General features: G+C 40.5%; 2 protein-coding genes across 11 annotated transcripts in view; one reads left to right on the forward strand and one right to left on the reverse strand.

Moving 5' to 3' along the window:
• On the reverse strand, positions 1-13,874 carry Eaf1 (ELL associated factor 1). 3 transcript variants are annotated; one of them, XM_027947826.2, is made up of 6 exons: positions 13,570-13,868; positions 11,234-11,328; positions 8,966-9,102; positions 7,187-7,407; positions 5,330-5,563; positions 1-3,417 (listed from the first exon to the last, which is right to left on the reverse strand). In XM_027947826.2, exons 1-6 carry the CDS (start codon positions 13,670-13,672, stop codon positions 3,371-3,373), a joined length of 837 nt encoding a protein of 278 aa, XP_027803627.1. In that variant the 5' UTR covers positions 13,673-13,868; the 3' UTR covers positions 1-3,370. The 3 variants fall into 3 exon arrangements, with proteins under 3 accessions (XP_027803627.1, XP_071474677.1, XP_071474684.1); XM_071618576.1 differs by lacking the exon at positions 1-3,417 and having other exon boundaries at positions 3,440-5,563; positions 13,570-13,874; XM_071618583.1 differs by lacking the exons at positions 1-3,417; positions 8,966-9,102; positions 13,570-13,868 and having other exon boundaries at positions 3,440-5,563; positions 11,234-11,317.
• Positions 13,870-19,872, forward strand: part of Mettl6 (methyltransferase 6, tRNA N3-cytidine) — a 22,287-nt gene continuing 16,284 nt past the window's right edge. For 6 of the 8 annotated variants that reach the window (XR_011708995.1, XM_027947838.2, XM_027947843.2 and 3 more), the window contains exons 1-3: positions 13,912-14,053; positions 14,844-15,530; positions 16,249-16,383. Coding sequence is in view for 7 of the 8 variants with exons in the window: in XM_027947838.2 (XP_027803639.1) it covers positions 15,174-15,530; positions 16,249-16,383 (492 nt within the window). In the remaining variant the exon portion in view is untranslated. Of the gene's footprint in view, positions 13,888-13,911; positions 14,054-14,843; positions 15,531-16,248; positions 16,384-19,872 lie in introns of those variants that run through there. The other 2 variants (XM_071618590.1, XM_071618591.1) reach the window with 2 other exon arrangements.

Here is a 19,872-nt window from a genome sequence, read left to right on the forward strand (position 1 = left end):
TTATGTATATTGCTTACCTTCATTTTTTATTTAAATATAGTGATCTTTTAATAGAATAAACAAAAAACTCTATACAGCAAATATTTTACATAAATGTAAACATGCATGTCTATTTCATAATTAAGCAAAATGAAATTTTAGGCACAAGATTTTAAAAATCATGAAAGAATGAGACATGAACCAAGACAGAAACAACAAAAGCAACAAAAATACACATTTTATAACACTTCAATTGGTCTTGTCTTCCAACCTATTGGTTAAGGCCTGAGTTTCAGAAATCCTACTTTTCTTGCCAAATGGAAATATCCAGTTTGGCTGTACCTAATATATATCCACAAAACAAATAATTATTTTTCAAAATAATGTAATAAATACCTCTCTCTCTCTCTCTCACACACACACACACACACACACACACACACACACACTCTCTCTCTCTCTCTCTACTGAACCAGCCTGTCTAATAGGGAAGTAAAAATTTGGGAATTTTCAAGTCTTCCTACCACTGAAGCAAACCACATAGAAAAAATAATTCTGTTACAGAAATAAAATGATGAGTGGCATTATTAGAAATCTCTAGTTCGGGGCTTGGGATGTGGCTCAAGCGGTAGCGCGCTCGCCTGGCATGCGTGCGGCCTGGGTTCGATCCTCAGCACCACATACAAACAATGATGTTGTGTCCGCCCAAAACTGAAAAATAAATATTAAAATTCTCTCTCTAAAAAAAAAAAGAAAAAAAAAAAGAAATCTCTAGTTCATTTGTATTATGTTTCCCCAAATCACGTTTTTACTAAGACTTGCCATGGCTCCTCAGACACTCCAGACTTCATCTTTCTACCCTGCCTAAATGACCCACAGCAGAGACGCTGCATTAAGAGGCAACTTAACAATTCAGTTAAGAGACTTCAGCACAGGCACTGTATGGTCAGTTTAGTCCAAATGCCTGGAACGTTCTCTCCTGGGCTTTACTGCTTAGCCTTCTCTGCCTCCTCCCCGACCAGGCTTACGCACCAGAATAGCCTGTGATGACAGTCCCTAATTTTAAGGAGCTCACACCAACCAGAGTTCAAGCAAGAGAAAGCTCAGTTTGTGCACACAGGGTACTTCACAGGGGTATGAAATGAGTAGAGGAAGAGTCCATGAAGATGGTACCTACAGAGCCTCAGAAGTGGAGTCTGGAGTGAGGACGAGGAGCAGGAGAGAGAGGAGGCACAAAGACAGAAGAAAAAAATCCAATTTGGCTAGCAGAAGGATATTTGTGAGAATTCATCTGTGAGAATACGTTTCTAGAAAAGAAAAGATTCCTTATTCTGGTGGGGAAAGTTGGGTCGGGGTAGGGAATATAATGGAAGAACAGAAGCACTGAAGGCTTTGCACAGGGAACAAAACCCAGAGCCACACTGAAGAATTCCCATGCAGTACTGGGTGGACAGATGACATAGGAGAGTGTGTGAAGCTCAGAAAGCGTCACTCACCAAGCCCAGTGCCACATGCAAGTATTTCCTATAGAAACAAGTATCAACCTAACATGCCAAAAACCATTTCTGACTACAGAAATCAAGGCTTTTGGAGAAAAAAACAGGGGAGGGGGGGCTTAAATAGATATTCTTCATTCAAGTTCCTAGAACCTGCCCCAGTCTGAGCAAGTTAAGAGCAGTGACACAATTCCCACATCCAGGAACAATTCAAGTCTCCCAATCCTGACCTTAGCCTTCCCTGAGCTGTCATCTGCAAGTAATTATAAAGCAATTATCAGTTCACTATAGATAAGTTCCTACCCTGGTGCGGGCATGCTGCTGGGGAACAGCTCCTGTCCCACCCCCAGCTCCCTGGAGTCACTATGTGGATGAAATAACTGACCTACAAGGTACAACTCTGACCAAAGCCCCCACATGGGCCACCCCTTTCTTCTCTAGGTTCAGACTGTGTCCCTCCACTAGCTAGGGAGGGAGAGGTCATCTGAGTAGAGGAACCCAAGGAAGGAAAATCATTAATGTCTTGATGCCTACTGAAACAAAGCAGACAGAAACTTCTGAGGACACAGCCACTAAGACGATACAGATGGGTTCCTCCAAACGTATCACTAGATGGTTTACCACACATTCACTCAACATGGAACATTTACTAGCGACCAGTTTCCAGCAACAACAGATTCAATTGGAAACTGCACACTGTCAAAGGCAATCTTGTGACTTTCTTCTGGTTTTATATAAAAAATACAAGTCAGTCTGGAAGTCAGGCACAAACAGTGGTAGAAAAGCATTAAACAGAAAAACCTTATCAAAGAATGTGCTCATTCCATATTGCAGAACTCCTATCTAGGCTCTGGTTTCTGAAAACTTCCTGCTGGTTTGTGTGTTCGGAGAGGTTTCTTCACTACGCCTCTCTTCCACTCCTACCCCCCACCCCTGTCAAAAACCACCGAATGAAGATCACCTAAGATGGAACACACGGAACGAAAAGCCTCGATCCTACCTAGTTCCGTGTGTCAGCACCACGGCTGCTGGTTTGATCTGCTCACTCAGCCTCGAGTGTTTAAGGACTGTCTGGATCTGAATTCAAGCTAGAAATACCCAGTGCTTTTGTCTTTTGGAATCCAATAAAAGTGCCAATGTACATCTAAAAGTTCCACGTGTAAGCATCTCTTGATTCCACTAAGTGAAATTCAGGGAGGGAGCAGTGAGAAAAACCCTGGACTGGGCCTGGACACTGGCCCTGGCCAGCTGTGTGCTTTCCTTTCCTAGCCTGTAAATGAGGGGACTGTGCTGCCAGATCTCAAGGTTCCCCGCCCAGCTGACACCCGAGGACTCCACTCAAGTCCACTTCTACATGGGCTTGTCAGGCTGGGTCAGACAAGCTTCCTTACCACTTAGTATCAACAATTTAAAGTGGTTTTGCCATATTTCTATGATTTCTATGCATGTTTCTATGATGCAGTTTGAGGTTTCCCTTCCTCCTGCTCCTCCAGATTGTTTCATTTCACTGATGCAGACCACTAGGCCGAACGGATGGCTATGGAGGGTTAAAACCAATTCACTGGCCTGGTGAAGACAGTGCCTTTGAGTAACCCAGGCCAGGGCACATCTGTCTGTTTTTCATTAACAATGTTAACCAAATAGAAATATAATCCTGTTAGTTCTTCTATAGATCTACTTAAACTTTGAAATAAGAGATTGTTCAAAAATTACATGAGAAAATCACCCATCACCACTAAGTTAAAGACTTGAATATCCGAGAGCGCCAGAACCTCCAACTCCTACTACAGGCACTGATCCACGACATGTTCCTCCTGGCAACGGACTCCATGCAAAAGCAGCCCGGTCTTGCAGCAGGTTCGTGCACCAGAAAGTAGATTTTGAAAGATCCGGTGCTAGTCATCACTGTCACTGCCAGACTCGCTCAACTGCAAGTCATTTCCTACAGAAAGGAAAGAATAAACCTTAACAAAGACTTCCCCCAGTTCATTAGTGGACTGCCTCGGCTATCACACTACCATAAAACCTTGCTAATTCAACTTAACCCATTTTGTTCTGTTGTCTCAGATGTGGAACATGCACAAAAACTTAAAATACAGCATACAAGATGTGATTATATAACAACAAGGAGAATTATAACAATTATAATATCAGTCAATATAACACTAATTAACATTATTAATATAAGACTACAGTATGATTTCCAGACTATTTTAATACACCTGTGTCAATTTCATTGAAATATACATAGAACTAAAAGCTTGGGGCTTAATGAGTTAATCAGGGAGGAAAATCAATTTGGCTAACCGAAAAAACTGGTATAATCAACATTTCCAAAGAAATGCTATTTTTGGTATCCGCAAAGCCCAGCAGTACTGCTCATTAGAATAGAACAAGGGAGAAGTAGGCCAGACAGCTTTTAAATGTGTTAATACATGACAAGAAACTAAGATCCCTTTGCTGGCATTGTTCACATTAAGTTGTTTCATATAAGCTAAGAAAACACCAAGTGAGGCTTCCATTGTGGAAGCTGAATGCTGTTTACACAGTTGTATGCTAATCCAATGTCCCCTCTGATACACCTCTGTCCAAGATATTCATCTTACTTTAAACCTTGAATGTGAACTAAAAGCTTTACAAAGCCCCAGATTGTTACTTGGTATGCAAAATTTAGAATTCAGGAGTGACTCAACATTTCATGTTAATATAACAGGAATACATACAATAGCACCCCAGCTGGTACCACTTGGATTAAAAAACAAAAGTGAACCTCTATTTCTGGAAGGCTAATTTCTAGGCCAATTCTTCTCAAAATCTGTTCAAAGGACTCTGGAGTCCCTAGACTCCTTTCAGGGCAATTGGCCCCGAAGCCTTCCTTTTCTAACTCCCTGCCTGTGTGAAGCCAGATTTTCTTCATATAGTTCAACTTATGTTGAAGATAGGGCACATCTGACAATGTACTGAGACATTTCTGGTTGACACAGTAGGGAGAGATTGGTCCTGTCATCTAGTGGGCAGAGGTCGGGGATGCTCTTACACATCCTACAAAATATAGAACAGCCCCACAACAAAAAAGATTTATCCAGTCCAAAATGATTGAGATTATCTTTGCCTAGTTGAAGTTAATGAGGTTAGTTTCCCCACCGAAGCTAAAAGACCTTTCAACTTCTTCAAAGGAGAAGGAGAACCAAGAAATGAATATTCATCAGGATTCCAAAGAGAGAGGCATTTTTGTTCTTGTTTTCCTGCTTTACTTTAGTATCATGCATTAGAAGCCACCCAAGCCAGGTGTGGAATATGCACTTGTAATCCAAGCAACCTGGGAGGCTGAGGCAGAAGGATCACAAATTGGAGGCCACCCTGGCAACTTAGTGAGGCCCTGTCTCAAAATGAAAAGGGCTGGGGATACAGCTCAGTAGCAGAGCACTTGCCTAGCATGCACAATTCCCCCCAGAAGAAGAATAAGGAAAAAAACCAACCAAACATCACAATATCCTTCTTTTCCCTCTTGTCAAAGCTAGTAGGTTTCTAAACACAGGCAATGGATTCTTTTTTATAAAAGACGTGGATAGTGTGGTGGCAGGTTGTCTCTTAAACCTGGTGTATGCAAAAACAAAGAACCCATTTATTCATATTTCAGGATTTCCCAGAATTCACAAAACCCAACCTGTGGTAGTAGAAAATGGAAAAGACAAACAGCAGATTTTTAGTTTTGTGCCTGTCTTTTACTGTTTGGTAACACACTTCTTTCTGCTCCAAATTATCTTTGCAAGATCCTCTTCTGGTCTTAAAGCCCTTCAGGTTTACAGATTCTGCTGGCCCTGTCTCAGCCACTGAAGGGAGAATGCACTTACTGAGGGTGTTCATGAGCTGGTTGCTTCCTTGTGGCCGGCTGGTTCCATTGGCGACAGCAGGCCTGCTGTTGTACGGCTGTTGGTGGGAAGGCTGGGGAGGAGAGGCTGGGCCATTGTCCTCGCCTCCGCTACTGGAGCTGTCGTCATCACTTCCTGAGGAGCTCTCAGAGTCTGAGGAGCTGCTGCCACTGCTGCTGCTCATCTGCTCAATGATGTCGACCTCAGCCCTCAGCTCTGCAATAACATGAACGACAGGGTCAGCACAGCAACAGCTCTCAAGGCAGAGCTCCAAAGCCTCCATAAACAGTGACCTAGCGAAACGGCAGCAGGAAGGAACACGCCAGAACAACTCTTGCTTCTCAACTCCTTAAAAACATACAAACAAAATTACCCAAACCGAAACAAACAAACAAAATACCTAACCTGTTTGCAGAGATTCAAAAAAAATGCTGAATTCAACCAAAACAAACAAAAAGCAGACTGCTTCAGAATAATGACCATTCTGTATAGGAAACAAATTAAATCTATTATTTATTTACTTTAAAAAAGGGATTCTGAATTATGATTCTTATTTGGGTGAAACCCCAAATAAGAGAAATATTGTGTTAAAGGGCTGGAAAAATATTTGACTAGGAGCTGGAAGGTCTGAGTGCTTATTTTGGATCTACCTTCAACCAACAGAAAGACCCAAGAGGAAGTCAATGAATTTTCCAAGTCATTCTGGAAACATGAAAGCCAGACAACCGCTGAGGTCCTGTCCAACTCTATGGAGGCTTGCAGGAAGAACCATGGCAAGTGAAGAATCACAGCAGAATACCATTCCTCTTCTTCGCTTTCACATATTGGAACAAAGGCCATGCCTGTCAGGTTTTGCATTTTTCACAGATGTAAGGAAGGAAAACCGTGTTTTACCTAGCCATTCGATGTCTGGGGATACATGGAGAATGATGACAGATTTTCCCGTCCAAACATACAATGTGGCCTTAAATGGCTATGGCTCCTTTAAGCATAACACAACAACTAACCACTCACCATCTTATTCCTATTCAACTTTGTAGTGGAAACTTCCACAACAGCATTCTAGTATCAATGAAAGAAAAAAAAAAAATCAAGAGGTATAACAACTGCACAGTGCAGAGAGTGACTTTAGGTGCTAAAACGCAGCATTTCTATAGGTTGGGAAAAGCAAACTTCCAAAACAATTCTTTATCTTTCCCTGTCTTCTACTATTGTGGATTTTATTTTGTTTTGTGAAAACTTACAAATGTGAAATAAAATACTTAACCTCGTAACCTCTAACAGTCTGGAGGAGCAGACTACATAGTGGAAGAGAACTGAGGTAACTGTGTCTCGGATTTGCAGTGGGAGAGCCAAGCCAAACCTCTAAGTCTTTCTAGACCTGAATCCATTTCCACTGATCACATGGCCTCTTTCATATTTATACACTTTGTGTTAGCACAAAGCATTTGGTGATATTGTTTTAAATGGTCCTCTAACTTAGGTACATTAGTGTGGAGCTCAGAAACATTGCCACATTTGGTTTTCACCCCCCAATATCTAAAACCCTCTTTCTCAAAAGCCTTAAAGGTATGCCATATGGAGCTTCAGATGGCAGTCATGCTTATTTAGAGTCTGAGCCTTTAAGAAGAATGCTGCCAAGATAGTCACAAGTTGATAATCACAAATAAATACTAGAAGGCCCTACCCAGCAGTTCTGGAGGAGTCAGCTTTGAAGAAAATCTTTTGATAATAGCAAATGTCTGGGCTGCCAGATCAATACAGCAGCTCTGTGATCTCCTAAAGAACATGGACACCCTACTCCATGTTGCTATCATGGTTCTAGAGAATGTTCTCTACCTCTTTTGATGTCATCCAGCTGAGGTTCAGGTGAGGGGTTATCCTTCAAGGGAGAAGTTTTGGGTCCAACTGGAGGCTTGGTTGGTGCTCTGAAAGACATGGGTGGCGGCGGAGGTGGTGGTGGTGGTGGTGGTGGTGGTGGCTGTGGTGGCTGTGATGGCTGTGGGGGACGAGAGGGCTGCTGTTCCATTCGGGCCTGGATTTTACTGCTCCCCTCAGCTCTAAAATGAGATAGACTTTAAATCAGATGGGCTAAAACAGCAGTTCTCAAATTTGTCCAGGTGACCAAATTCTTGGAAGTCTCTGCAAAACCCCATGCCCTTTCCAGACCCTTGCAAAATACTGCTATTTGTCATTTGGTCATGAGAACTACTCACTACAGAACTGAGTGTCTACTACATTCCAGTACTACACTGTGTGTCAAAAATAGAGAGATTTTTTTTTTTTAAGTAGACTTGTTGCCCTCAAGGAGATCACATTTTACAGCAATGATAAAAAAAAAAAAATGTACATTACAATGTGATTATGAAATTCCATCTTACTCTTTGACTTGTTTGCAATACACAGTTATCATGAATTCAGGAGTTCCTGAATAAACTAGCTCTTATAATACTGGCCAGCGTACAAATTTTTTCATTATCTATTTACTGCTTGCCTACCATGTCACAGAGTTCTACCGCAAACTAAGAAAATTCTACCCATTAACAATTTCTTTTGTGCTTCTTAAACTTTAGCACATTGTCACCTGGAGATTTCTGCAGAGTCTGACCTTAGGTAAGTCTTGAGATTCTGCCTAACAAGTACCCAGGTGATTTGATGTTGCTAGTCCCCAGATCACACTGAGTAGAAAGGAAACAGAGGACCACAACAGATACTGGAAGAGTAACAGAGCACCTGTTTCACTGCAGGCGATCATACAATACAGCAGCATGAGAAGGGTTGGGCTCTGTGCTGGCTGCCAGTGTGGTCCTCGGTTGTAGCTGACCAATTTAGGGAACTCACAGCCTCTAATCTTCAGTCTCCTCATGTGTTTTTGAGGTTATTTTTTTTTTTTAAATATAATAGCACCTTTGTGAAATTTATTTGTAAAGATTAAATAATGCACATAAAGCATCCAAGCATTGTTTGTCTTGTGATAACCTCTCAATAAATGAGAGTCATTTTTATTGTTTTGTGGAATTGAATCAATGAAGAAAAATAGTATGTGGAGACAAACATAAAAACATTAGATTGTAACACTGTCTTTAAAACTGAATTACTATGTTACAATAATTACTGTATTACAATGTAATAAATAGAACCACTGGTTATTTATAGAATGAATTCTAATTTTCAAGTAAACTCTAACTGGCTTCATATAAGACATGGTGTGCTTAGCTGAATGAACTATTAATGAAAGTTCACTATTCAAAAAAATAGGCAAAGTTTTATTTTGGCATTAGTCAACTCAACTGTACCCTATAAAAAAGTAATGTTTTTAACCAATAAAATTATGCAATTACTCTTTCTTAATTATAAGTCTATAAATACAAATCTCATCCCTTATGTAGATTATTAACAACAATCATGAGTTTGATAAAATTGGATTAATTATAAATTACTCCCTTAAAAGCATTATTTCTTTTCATTGTATTTAAGGAAAATAATAATTTTATTGATTTGTGTAAGAAGACACAGGCAGAGTTGCGAACATCCCATGTTCACATCTTCATAAAACTGGAATCGATACTACAAAGGTTTAGAAACATCATATAAAACTGTATCTGTTTTTTAACATACCTTGTTTTCTTGACCTGAATGCTGCTACTGAGTTTTTCCAGCACATATTCACCAGTGTCATGATTAATAATAAGTACACAGTCTTTCTGATAAGGCCGTTTGTTCCCCTTGAACACAGTCATTGGTGGTGTGGATCCCTATTTGCCACAAAAGTATAAATGATCAAGCTAAGCACACCAATTATGAATATCAAAACTGACATTATAAATGACTATCTCATCAAATCTTTTATCAGAGCTACTCAAAAAGATAGAACTGATCTATATAGAAAAAAGAAATTAACCATAATAGGTCTAAGTAAAACTTGAATAGTAAAACTAGTGAGTGCTCTCTAAATTTCTTATGGAGAGTCCAGGGCTTTCCATCATGTCCATAACCAACAGAGCCTTCTTGAGGGCAGCTCATTACCCTCAGGAAGCAAGGCCTGCTAGTCATCTGCCTAAGCCCTTCAATAACTCCCCTGTCACCCTTAGGCCAAAGGATAAAAATCTTCCAGCCAGCCATCAGGCCTTGCACCACCCAACCCTGGACTGTGTGTGCTTCAGAGCAGCTTCTTTCAGATCCTCAAGCTCGTTCCTGCCTCAGGCTTTAACAAGCTTCTGCTGGCTACATCCTCTCCCACCCCCAATACTGGGAATTGAACCTATGGGTGCTCTACTCCTGAATTTTATTTATTTATTTACTTACTTATTTATTGAGATAAGGTCTGCTAGGTCAGCAGGCTGGCCTTGGATTTGTGAACCACCTGCTTCAGCCTTCAAGTAACTGGGATGCCAGGTGTACACCATGGCACATACTGCCCGATCTGTGTGTGTCTGTATGTGTGTGTGTGTGTGTGTGTTTATTATTTTTCATACCAGGGACTGAACTCAGGGGTGCTTAACCACGGAGCCACATCCTCAGCCCCTTTTATATTTTATTTAGAGACAGGGTCTCACTAAGTTGCTTAGGGTCTTGCTAAGCTGCTGAGTCTGGCTTTGAACTTGCAATCCTCCTGCCTCCAACCACTGGGATTACAGGCATATGCCACAGTGTCCAACTTTGCCTGCTATATTTTGAATCTCCTTTGAAGTTACTCTACATTCAGATTGAGTTCAAGGGTAATTTCCTTAAGAAAGCCTTCCCTGGTTTTCTAAAATATGTGCTTTTTTTTTTTTAAATTTAAATTCTAGACCGCAAGTTCCACAAGAACAAGAAATGTGCCTTATTGCTCAAAGTTACGTTCTTTAAGCCTCAGTAGTCACTCGATTAATATTTGTTGCTAATAGGATTTAATGCCTTGCTTTGAATCAAAAACTGCTTGGCTCTTTGACTTCTTATTCATACTAAAAAAAAAAAAACTTAGAGTTAGAAGGAACCTTAGGGACAATTTATCTAACCCTTTCATTTTACATTTGGGAAACTAAGGTCCAAAGGGAGATGATGTAACCTGACACAGACAGCAAATAATGAAATAGCTCTTTGAATGGGAAGATAATTTCTCCTTAGCACAAAGGTTTCTAGGTCCCTGTCCAGAGACTTTTTATTCTATCAGTAGCCACCAAGAACTTACTATGCTTCAGGACAGAGCTGTTAAGTACAATGACACGTTTACAAAGAGCATCTTGTAATCAGAAGAGGATTTTTTTTTTTTTTTGCCTTATTTATTTGGTCTGGGGACTAGAGCCAGGGCTTGCTGCATGCTAAGAGCATGCTCCTCCACTGAGCTACATCCCCAGACCTCTTTTTTATTTAATCTTGAGACAGAGTCTTACAAGATTGCCTGGGCTGGTCTGAAATTTGCAATTCTTCTGCCTTAACCTCCAAGTAGCCAAATTATAGGCGTGTACCAACGCATCTGGCTTCAATGTAGTTTTTAACTGAGTTTTTCATCCTTAAATTGCCCACATGCTCCAAACCTTTGGTTTGCTCAGTATCTGATATGGCTATTTATCAGTAGGGCACTGGGGCTTTTCTCTTCAGAGCTGCTTAGGAGAAAAACTATGTACATTTAACAGAGGTGCTAGGTGTCCACATAGGAACCTCGCTGTCTTTGTAGCATATAGGGGGCAAGGGGAACTTGGGGAAAATGACAAACATTTTAACCAAGTGCCTGAGTAACTTGATTGAACTCTACCCCATCCCCATGATTCAAAATTCCTTTTGTACATATGTTGGCACTTTAGAAATCTAAAAGTTTTTACAGTTGAAAATTCAAATTGCAATATAATCATATACAAGGATTCACTGATGCTTTCATTAAAACCAACAACAATGGGATAAACTTACAGGAATATGTGGCAATGTAATTGTGACTTCATCTCCTTTGCCAACCTGAAGCTCTCCTTCACAGGACGTGTCTATAGATGCTGGTTTAAAATCATCTAAAGATAAAGGAAAAGACCAAGTTACTAAGAATAAGGGATTCCTGGACATTTTCATTTAAAAATTAATTTTTTTTCTTCTTTTCTTTTTTGAGGTACTGGGGATTGGACCCACAACCTTGCACATGCTAGGCAAGCACTCTACCAACGAGCTATTCCCCTAGTCCTTTTTTATTTTATTTTGAGTCAAGGTCTTGCTAAGTTGCCTAGGCTGGCCTCAAATTTGTGATTTTCCTGCCTCAGCCTCCTTAGTCACTGGGATTACAGATGTGCACCACCACATGCTCAGCTAAGAATTAAAATTTTTATTACATACATGGAAAGCAAAAATCATTTAGAATTCTTTAAAAACCATTTTATTATGGAAAACTTCATTTTTGCAAAAATAGAGAGAAAAGTACAATAAACCCACAAGTACCTTCATTCAGCTTCAATAATTACTATCTCAGAGACAATTCCATATACTTTTGCTCCAACCCCCATATGATTATATTGGGCAGGGGGTAAAGGGGTCTAAACCATTTCCTTCTCTCGAGGGACAGTTGAAAACCCATGCCTCATCATCCACAATAAAGTGTTTTATTAGGGTAATGAAGATCAAAAGCAATGAAGCATATGAAAAAAATACTTGATTGTAAACCCTATATGAAAAAGGCCACAGCATCATAAAAGATAATTCCATTTTGCATAGAAGCTGTCAGAATTTGCCACACTTACTGGACATGGCAGCACACCCCTGTAATCCCAGTGACTCGGAAGGCTGAGGGAGGAAGACTGCAGATGCACAGCTAGCCTCAAAAACTTAGTGAGGCTGTAAACCTAGTGAGACTGTCTCAAAAGAAAAAAGAAAAAAAAAAAGGCTGGGGATGTGGCTCACTGGTTAAGTGCCCTTGGGTACAATAACTTGTAACAACAACAAAAAAAAAAAAATTTACTACACTCAATTCCATAACTTCTGCAGATATTCAGACCAGATAGATGGTTGGGCTGTATTTCCAAAGGTTATCCTGCTGGTGTTTCTGAATCGCAGTTAAAGCACAACCCAAATAGCCATCTTACTTCACCTTTAACCCACACTTGCCTCAAACTGCAAGCCAGGAGTGTACATGAACGTTTCCCTTCATTGGAGGAATAGATCAACTTAGCAAACTCAGGAAATGAAGGTTTAATCACATTCCCAATATCCTCTCTTTGAAAGGGCTGAATCTGCTATCAGTAAGAAGCACAGAAATGGCACAGCAAGAGGCCACACAAAGATGGAACTTCATTTTCTAACACACCCTCTTCCTATGTGTTGAGTCACATCTATTAGTTCCTCTGATGAAAACAAGCCTCAACCAATGTTAGCACTACAGGAAACCAGAAGCATGTGAATCACAGGGGGATGCTCAGTCAGCCAATTCCTAATAGCCAAATCTTCACCCAGGACAGAATATAAGTACCCCCTCTCAACAGTCTATAATCACAGAGAAGAAGGTCCAGCATAATGACTATTTCCACATTCTTTATGTCTGCTCTATTCTGTTTCCAAACATAGATCCAACCTTAACCTATGCCAGGTTCACAAATTCTAATTTTATTCTTCTCCACAAGGGACCTGGTCCAGAAACCAGGGTGGTGCGGATGACCTCAAAAGACTTCAGTTTAAAGGCACGAAAGGCGTGGAGGTCGGGGGTGGCGCGACGGATCTGACAGAGCGCAGAAAGGATGCAGATTCCTTGGTTGAAGTGGAGACACAGCAAAGTGTCAGGATGACTAAAACCAAGACAGAAGAGGGTGGGAAAGCTGAAGAAAGCAGAGAACAGAATGAAACTGAAAGAAGCAAATGAGGCTTACAGCAAACGATAAATCCTTTAAGTATGCAGCCCCCCGCCCCCCCGCACCACCACCATCACCTCTAGGATAATAGAAATGGAAAAGGATTCGAGGGAGAAGAGAAGTTCGGTTTGGGAGTTGGGTCGAGAGGATGAAATAAGAAAGAGGCCAGTGACCTTCGGGGTTCATGTTTAGGATTATAAGGTAAATGAACATTTGGGAGTGACGAAAGATTTTGTTCGGGAGGAGTAATCCAGAAAAGAAAAGAAAAAAGAAAAGAATGAAAGTTGCAAATCGGGGTCCCAGAGGATCTGGGGTAAAAGAGAGGGGAACTGACGCTGGCAGGGAAGTCCCCGGACCCCGGAAGGCCGAAGGAAGAAAGGAGGGAGCCGAGGTTGGCATGTGGCGACTGGTGCGCTGACTTACAGCGGATGGTGTGGAAGGAGGCCCGTGGCCGCTTTTCGAAGCTCTCCCCGAGCCGCAGGCAATGCTCCTCGCGATCCAGCAGCGGGTTCGCGGTCCCGTTCATGGCCCCGCACCTGCCTCGCGCCCAGATCGGTTCTTTCTCGGCGCGGCCCCAGCACGAGCTCCAGGCACTGGTGCCCGGGAGGACGGTGCTCCCGGAACACCGCTCCGGAGCGCACGGACAGCCAAGCCGCCGCCCACCTGGGACCGGAAACGAGTCTCTGCGTCAGGACCTGGGAAGACTCTGAGGAAGCAAGGCCGCAGGACTTCCGGCGTTTGGTAGGTACTTCCGGGTTCCTAGCGGAAGTAGCAGAGGTGGTGCCACGGTAAGAGAAGGCCGCCGGGAAAATCCTAATTCGAAGTTCTCCTCGCTGGTTAGTGAATGCTCAGGATGTTTCACCGCGGTTCCCGAATTCTATCTTCGGAGCCCGTGCTTGGTTGAGGGGTGAGTGTGCCCTGCCCTACCCTGTAGGTGAGTCAGGGAACTGATGGCGGTCGAGCCCAGAGCGTGGAGAACTACTTTAACTCGAGTCTCATAACTAATGTGGGCCGCTCTCCTCATTTCCTTAGTGACACGTGCGGCCTAGTTTATCCCGAGTGTCCTGCGAGAGATGGGTCCTCGGGACATTAACCACGTGTCCTTGGGTCACTACCCCTACTTGGCGCCGCGATGACGGTGAGAGGACTTTGGCCCCCTAGAAAGCGCGTCTCCCTCTGGTTCATGCGGCAGCTTCTTGTGATTGCGGTCAGAGCTTAGCTCTGTGTCCTCCCAGAAAGCCTGTCTCCGACCCTAAGGAAGCGCCGATCCTGCTTCTGTTGGGCGATTGACCACCCGCTTTCAGTTCGGGCAGCTGTTGTGGTTGTTTTTTAAGTCACCCCTTTGACGGGCACCGAAGATGGATGAGTATTTTCTTTTCAAAGTTTCTCAGTCTATTCACGGAGGTGGTTCTTTTTCTGAACTAAACCGACTTATTGTAATAGTTGACTCATTCCGGTTTGAATTAGAGTTCGGCGCGTGAAACCGTCCTGGCTACTGAATGTAAGCCCTCTGAAGGTAGAAACTTGTCTTGATCTTCTTTGTGACCTCTCCTCCTTTAGGGGGCAGGGTTTTGTGTAGAGACAGCATCTGGTGTTTGATGAATGGAACCCAGCCTCTGAAAGTACTATTTTAGAACCATCGACCCTGCTAAAGAGCTCTAGAACCCCTAATGAGCTTTTTTTTTTTCTTCCTCTAGGAAGCACCGTGTTTGATAAACAGAACCCAGCGTCCCCAACAGCTATTGTAAAGCCGGGCGCAGTGGCACACCCTTGTAATATCAGCTACTCAGGAGGCTGAAGCAGGAGGATCACAATTTGGAGGCCAGCCTTAGCAATTTAGTGAGACCCTGTCTCAACATAAAACATAAGAAAGGCTGGGGGGTGTGACTCAGTGCTTAAGCACCCTTACATTCTATCCCCTGGTACCAGGAAAAAAAAAAAAAAAAAAAAAACTATTGTAGAACCACTCAGTCTGCATTCTAAAGAATTGCTCTAGAATTCCTAGTGGGAATCTCATTCTTTTTTGTATGAAGCACCGCAGGCCTGAAGAAAACCCATCTGAGAAAACCCTGTGTCTTCAGTGTCAGTATGGATTCCTCAAATTATGCAAGGATGGAGAATCTTCATTAGTGTTAAATGCATTGCCACCAACATATGAGATGGCTTCATCACAAAGGAAAGGACTGCAGGCAAGAATTCTCAGTTCTGAAGAAGAGGAGAAACTGAAAAGAGACCAAGCTTTGGTGTCTGATTTTAAACAACAAAAACTGGAAAAAGATGCTCAGAAGAACTGGGACCTTTTTTACAAAAGAAATACTACCAATTTTTTCAAAGATAGACACTGGACCACCAGAGAGTTTGAGGAGCTAAGATTATGTAGGGAGGTAAGCTAATATTTCACCTTATCCTGAACTGTTCTTCATTTGGAACAGGTGTGTGGAAGAGGGGTGCTTTATTGCATTCTGAAGGCAGTGTAAAGTAGAAAATTTATGAAGTCTATCAAAATGCTTGGTACCTTAGGAAAGAAATATGTATTTGGTCCGTAGTTTTAGCGATTTTTAGCTAATGTTTAGAAGAGAGGACACGCATAGATTTTCTGTGTTTTTTTTTTAAAGGCTGCTCTGAAAGTTGTAAATATTAAATATTCATTTGTACTGAGTGAATTTAGTGACAAATTGAAAATAATAGCAATTAATGAACTATTTATTGTGGCCCTTTTTCTAAGAAGACTTGTTTTCTCAAACCTAAATCTGCGAAGTGTATTGTTATTCCCATTTGTATGTAAAGCTGAGGCCCAGGGCTATTGAAGTGATTGCCCAAGGATAGACTGCAGGGGCAGAGGAGGATTTGGGGTTTGAGTGCAGGTAGTTTAGCTTCAGAATCTGTTCAGTTAGCCAGTATATTGGGTTTTTTTCTGCACAACCTGCCCAATGTTGGATGATGATATGTGAGGTACCGGTATTAACTTTTATTAGTTCTGTTGTTTATCATCTGTTCAGTGGGATGAAAGACTTTGTCGCTCACATTCTGGGCCTTTTAGTTTGGTTTATTTCTTCATTATTCAAATATAATGTATTATAACTTTGGGTTCTCTTTCACCAGTTTGAAGGCCAAAAATTAACCATGCTTGAAGCTGGTTGTGGGGTTGGAAATTGTTTATTCCCGCTTTTAGAAGAAGATATGAATATCTTTGCCTATGCCTGTGATTTTTCTCCAAGAGCAGTTGAATTTGTTAAGGTTGGTACACCATCTATGTGTTTTGCTATGTTTCTGTTTTCTTTTGTGTTTGACCTGCCCTTTGCATCCATTTGCCTAATTGCAGTTCTCTTTCCAGTCCTCTCTCTGATGCTGATCACTGTGAATGTAATTTTCCTTTTACATACATATGCAACACGTATAGAAATACATCTCTATTCAAGAAAAGTATATACTTTACACCTGCTGTATAAACTTTTTCTTTGCTGAACTATTCTAAAGTGAATTACAAACATCAAGACTCACTCCTAAATTTGTCTCCCCAAAATAAGGCCTTTTTTTTTTTTTTTTAAATATAACCACAATTTGCTTATATCCAGCAAAAATAACATTAATTCCCTAATGTCTTTAATACCTATCCCAGATTCAAATTTCCCCAAGTAGGTCCAAGTTATCTTTTCTTGTTTTTTTTTTCAATTTATTTTTTTAGGTATAGATGGACACAACACAATGCCTTTATTTTTATGTGGTGCTGAGGATTGAACCCATGTCCCACCCATACGCTCTACCACTGAGCCACAATCCAAGCCCCCCAAGTTATTTTATATAGCTATTTTCAATCCAGTCACAAACTACCTCTTACCCTTATGTCATTTAAATCTCCTTAGCTTAAAATGCTCCTGTCTTCCTGTCCTGAACTATGATTTTTTCCACTGAGTTTTTGGAGATATCAAGTCAATTTTCTATAATAAGGCCTTAGGTTCCAAGTTGGTCTGATTGTTTCTTGGTATTATTGTTTAATTTGTTCCTTCTATCCTCTATATTTCATGTAAACTAAAAGTTAGGTTTAAATCAGGTAAAATTTGGGTGCATAAATATATTTATTTATTTATTTTTGTATTTTTAATTGTCAATTTTATTTATTTATATGCAGTGCTGAGATTTGAACCCAGGGCCTCACATATGCCAGGCAAGTGCTCTACCACTGAGCCACAACTCCAGCCCCGCATAAATATATTTATAGGTGATGTTGTATTTTGCATATTGCATCCTGTCAAGCGATAATATCTGGTGATCTCCTTACAAGCTATAGTAGTCGTCTTACTCCCTAGGTTAAGGTAGCAATTGCCTAATTCCCCTACTATAAAAATATTTTCCTTTTGCCATTAACAAATATGCGGGGGGCACTTTGACAACATGCACATCAACCTTTTGCAGTTTTAACATCCATTAGATCTTTAATAGTTGTAGATAGTGTCATATTTAATGTAACTTGATTTTTTTCACTCTACATTATTATGTCTTACAGTTTTTCATGTTAGTACATGTAGATTACCACATTATACACATATCTGTTATAAAAATTCCATAAAATGGATAGATATACTTACATAATAGTTACCTTGTTGTTATTCATCATTTATATCATTTCTAATTTTTTTCTCTTACAAATAGGGGGTTTATGTGATGGGTATCAAACATATGATTCTTGGGTATCAAAACATGTGTATACATTTCTCTGTGATGGACAATGGAAGAAGTAGAATTTTTTGGAAGAAGAATAAGCACATTTAAATTTTTATAGCTACTACCAGGATTTCTTCCAAAAAGATCATACCAATTTATAATTTCACCAATAATTTAAAGATACCATTTTCTCAATATTTGATATCTGTCTTTTATTTTTGTCAATCTTTGGGCAAAAAGTAATGTCCCCATGTTTTGTTCTTTATTACCAAAGATACTGAAGACCTTGCAATATGTAAATATATATTTTTTTCCTGCCATGAAAGAAAAAGTACTTATCTTTTGCTGTTACCTCATAGCTCTTAAATGTTGTTTGGGTTCCCCCCCGCCTCAACTTTATTCTTCCTTGCATTTTCAGTTTGTATAATTTCTATCATCTGTCATTAAGTTCACTGATTCTTTCCTAAACAGCAATGTTCCTACTGATGAACTTGTCAGAAGCATAATTATTCATTTTCTTGACCATGTTTTTGGTTTGGGGCATTTATATTTGAGTTTCCATTAGTAAAATTACCTACCTAATCTTGCACATGGTCTATCTTTTCCATTAGAGCTTTTAACATTTTAATCATAGTTATTTTAAATACCCAAACTTTTAGTTCCATCATCTATGTCATGTTTGAGTCTAGCTCTAAAGATTGCTTTCTTCAGAATGTTTTTCTTGTCTTTGGTATGCCTTGTACTTCTTTATTGAAGCTGGACATATTAGGGCAGGAGATACTGAGGTAATAGGAATTTGTAATAATCTAGCCAGGAGCTGGGGTGTGTTTGAAGCTGTAGCTATAGTTACTTGTGAGGTTTGTTGTTGCTATGGGCACCAGACTTAAAACCCTCTGGTGGCTTGCCTTTGGATATTCCCCTATCCTTTTCCCCAAATAGAGTCTCTCGCACTTTCCTGGTTGCAATTTATGGATATTATTATTTGGGACTTCTTGGTGGGCCATGGGAGAGAGTATTATTATTCACTAATGCCACTCTGCGGTGCGCCTGTGTCTCAATGGTATGACCTTCATATGTCTTTCTACTTACAGCTTTTCTTATCCATCGCTCTCCCAGCTGCAAGATGTATCTACCAATGTCCCCTCTTGATCTTGAGGCTGTTCTCCATGCAGACTGATTGGACTAGGGCTGAGTGGTTCTCTTGCCCCAGCTGCAGAAGTATTCTATAGTGTCCTTGGGTTGCAGGCCTCAGGTGACCTTTTCATGCAGATTCAGCATTTTCTTCCTTAAAGGATATGAGAAAAACTACCACCAGAAAGCACCATCCTTTCCTTGAGAGCCTAGCCTATTACCCCTTTAGAGGGCTGGAAACAGTTCTATATTTTCACATTCCATTGCCCACTTTTGGTCTCTAGCAATTTGCCAAATTTCTAGTTTTGTCTGTCTAGATAGAGGGCTTTTGCCTCAGGTAAGCCAGTGCTTGGGTCTTGTGTCTGCCTGATAAAAACACATCTTTCTCCAGATTTTGGACTGGTGGGTTCTGTGATCTCTGTCCTTTGATGGGTTCACAAAAATCTTTTTTTTTTTTTTTTTTTTTTTTCTCTTTCCAGCTATTTTCTTGTAAGGGCAGGAGCTGTGTCTTCCCATTTCTGTGTATCTCTGAGCTAAAACTAAAAGTTGTAACACTAACCGATTGAGAAATTCATTTTCCTACTCTGATAATTATCACCTTCTTTATCTTTTTATTTTAATTGTTACATTTGTCATGTAAATGTTAAACTCTCCCACACACAGGTGTTTGGGGACTTTATTCTGTCTCAGTGATCTCCTTCTCAAACCACATTGTTTTATTATTACTACATTTTGCAATATGTTTTGATGTTCCATGGTGTGTCTCCTTTTTCATTTTAAAAATTGACTTTTGCTTCCAGATAAATTAGATTTACCTTGATAAGTTTCTATAAGTCTATTGGAATTTGGTTGAGATTGCATTGGATCTATAGGTGGAATTATGAATAGAATTGACATGTTTTCAATATTGAATTTTCCCTTCCAATAACTTTA

Source organism: Marmota flaviventris, chromosome 1 (genome assembly GCF_047511675.1).
Source record: "Marmota flaviventris isolate mMarFla1 chromosome 1, mMarFla1.hap1, whole genome shotgun sequence".
NCBI classification, from domain to species: domain Eukaryota; kingdom Metazoa; phylum Chordata; class Mammalia; order Rodentia; family Sciuridae; genus Marmota; species Marmota flaviventris.

Bases quoted from the DNA above. Each gene is read 5' to 3' on its own strand.
- Eaf1 (XM_071618576.1), bottom strand. From the start codon at position 13,672: ATGAACGGGACCGCGAACCCGCTGCTGGATCGCGAGGAGCATTGCCTG. The intron at 9,103-11,233 runs GTAAGTTTATCC...TGTGGCAAATAG, and splicing joins TTACATTGCCACATATTCCT to GGATCCACACCACCAATGAC. The intron at 5,564-7,186 runs GTAGAGAACATT...ATGTTATTGCAG, and splicing joins GCTGGATGACATCAAAAGAG to AGCTGAGGGCTGAGGTCGAC.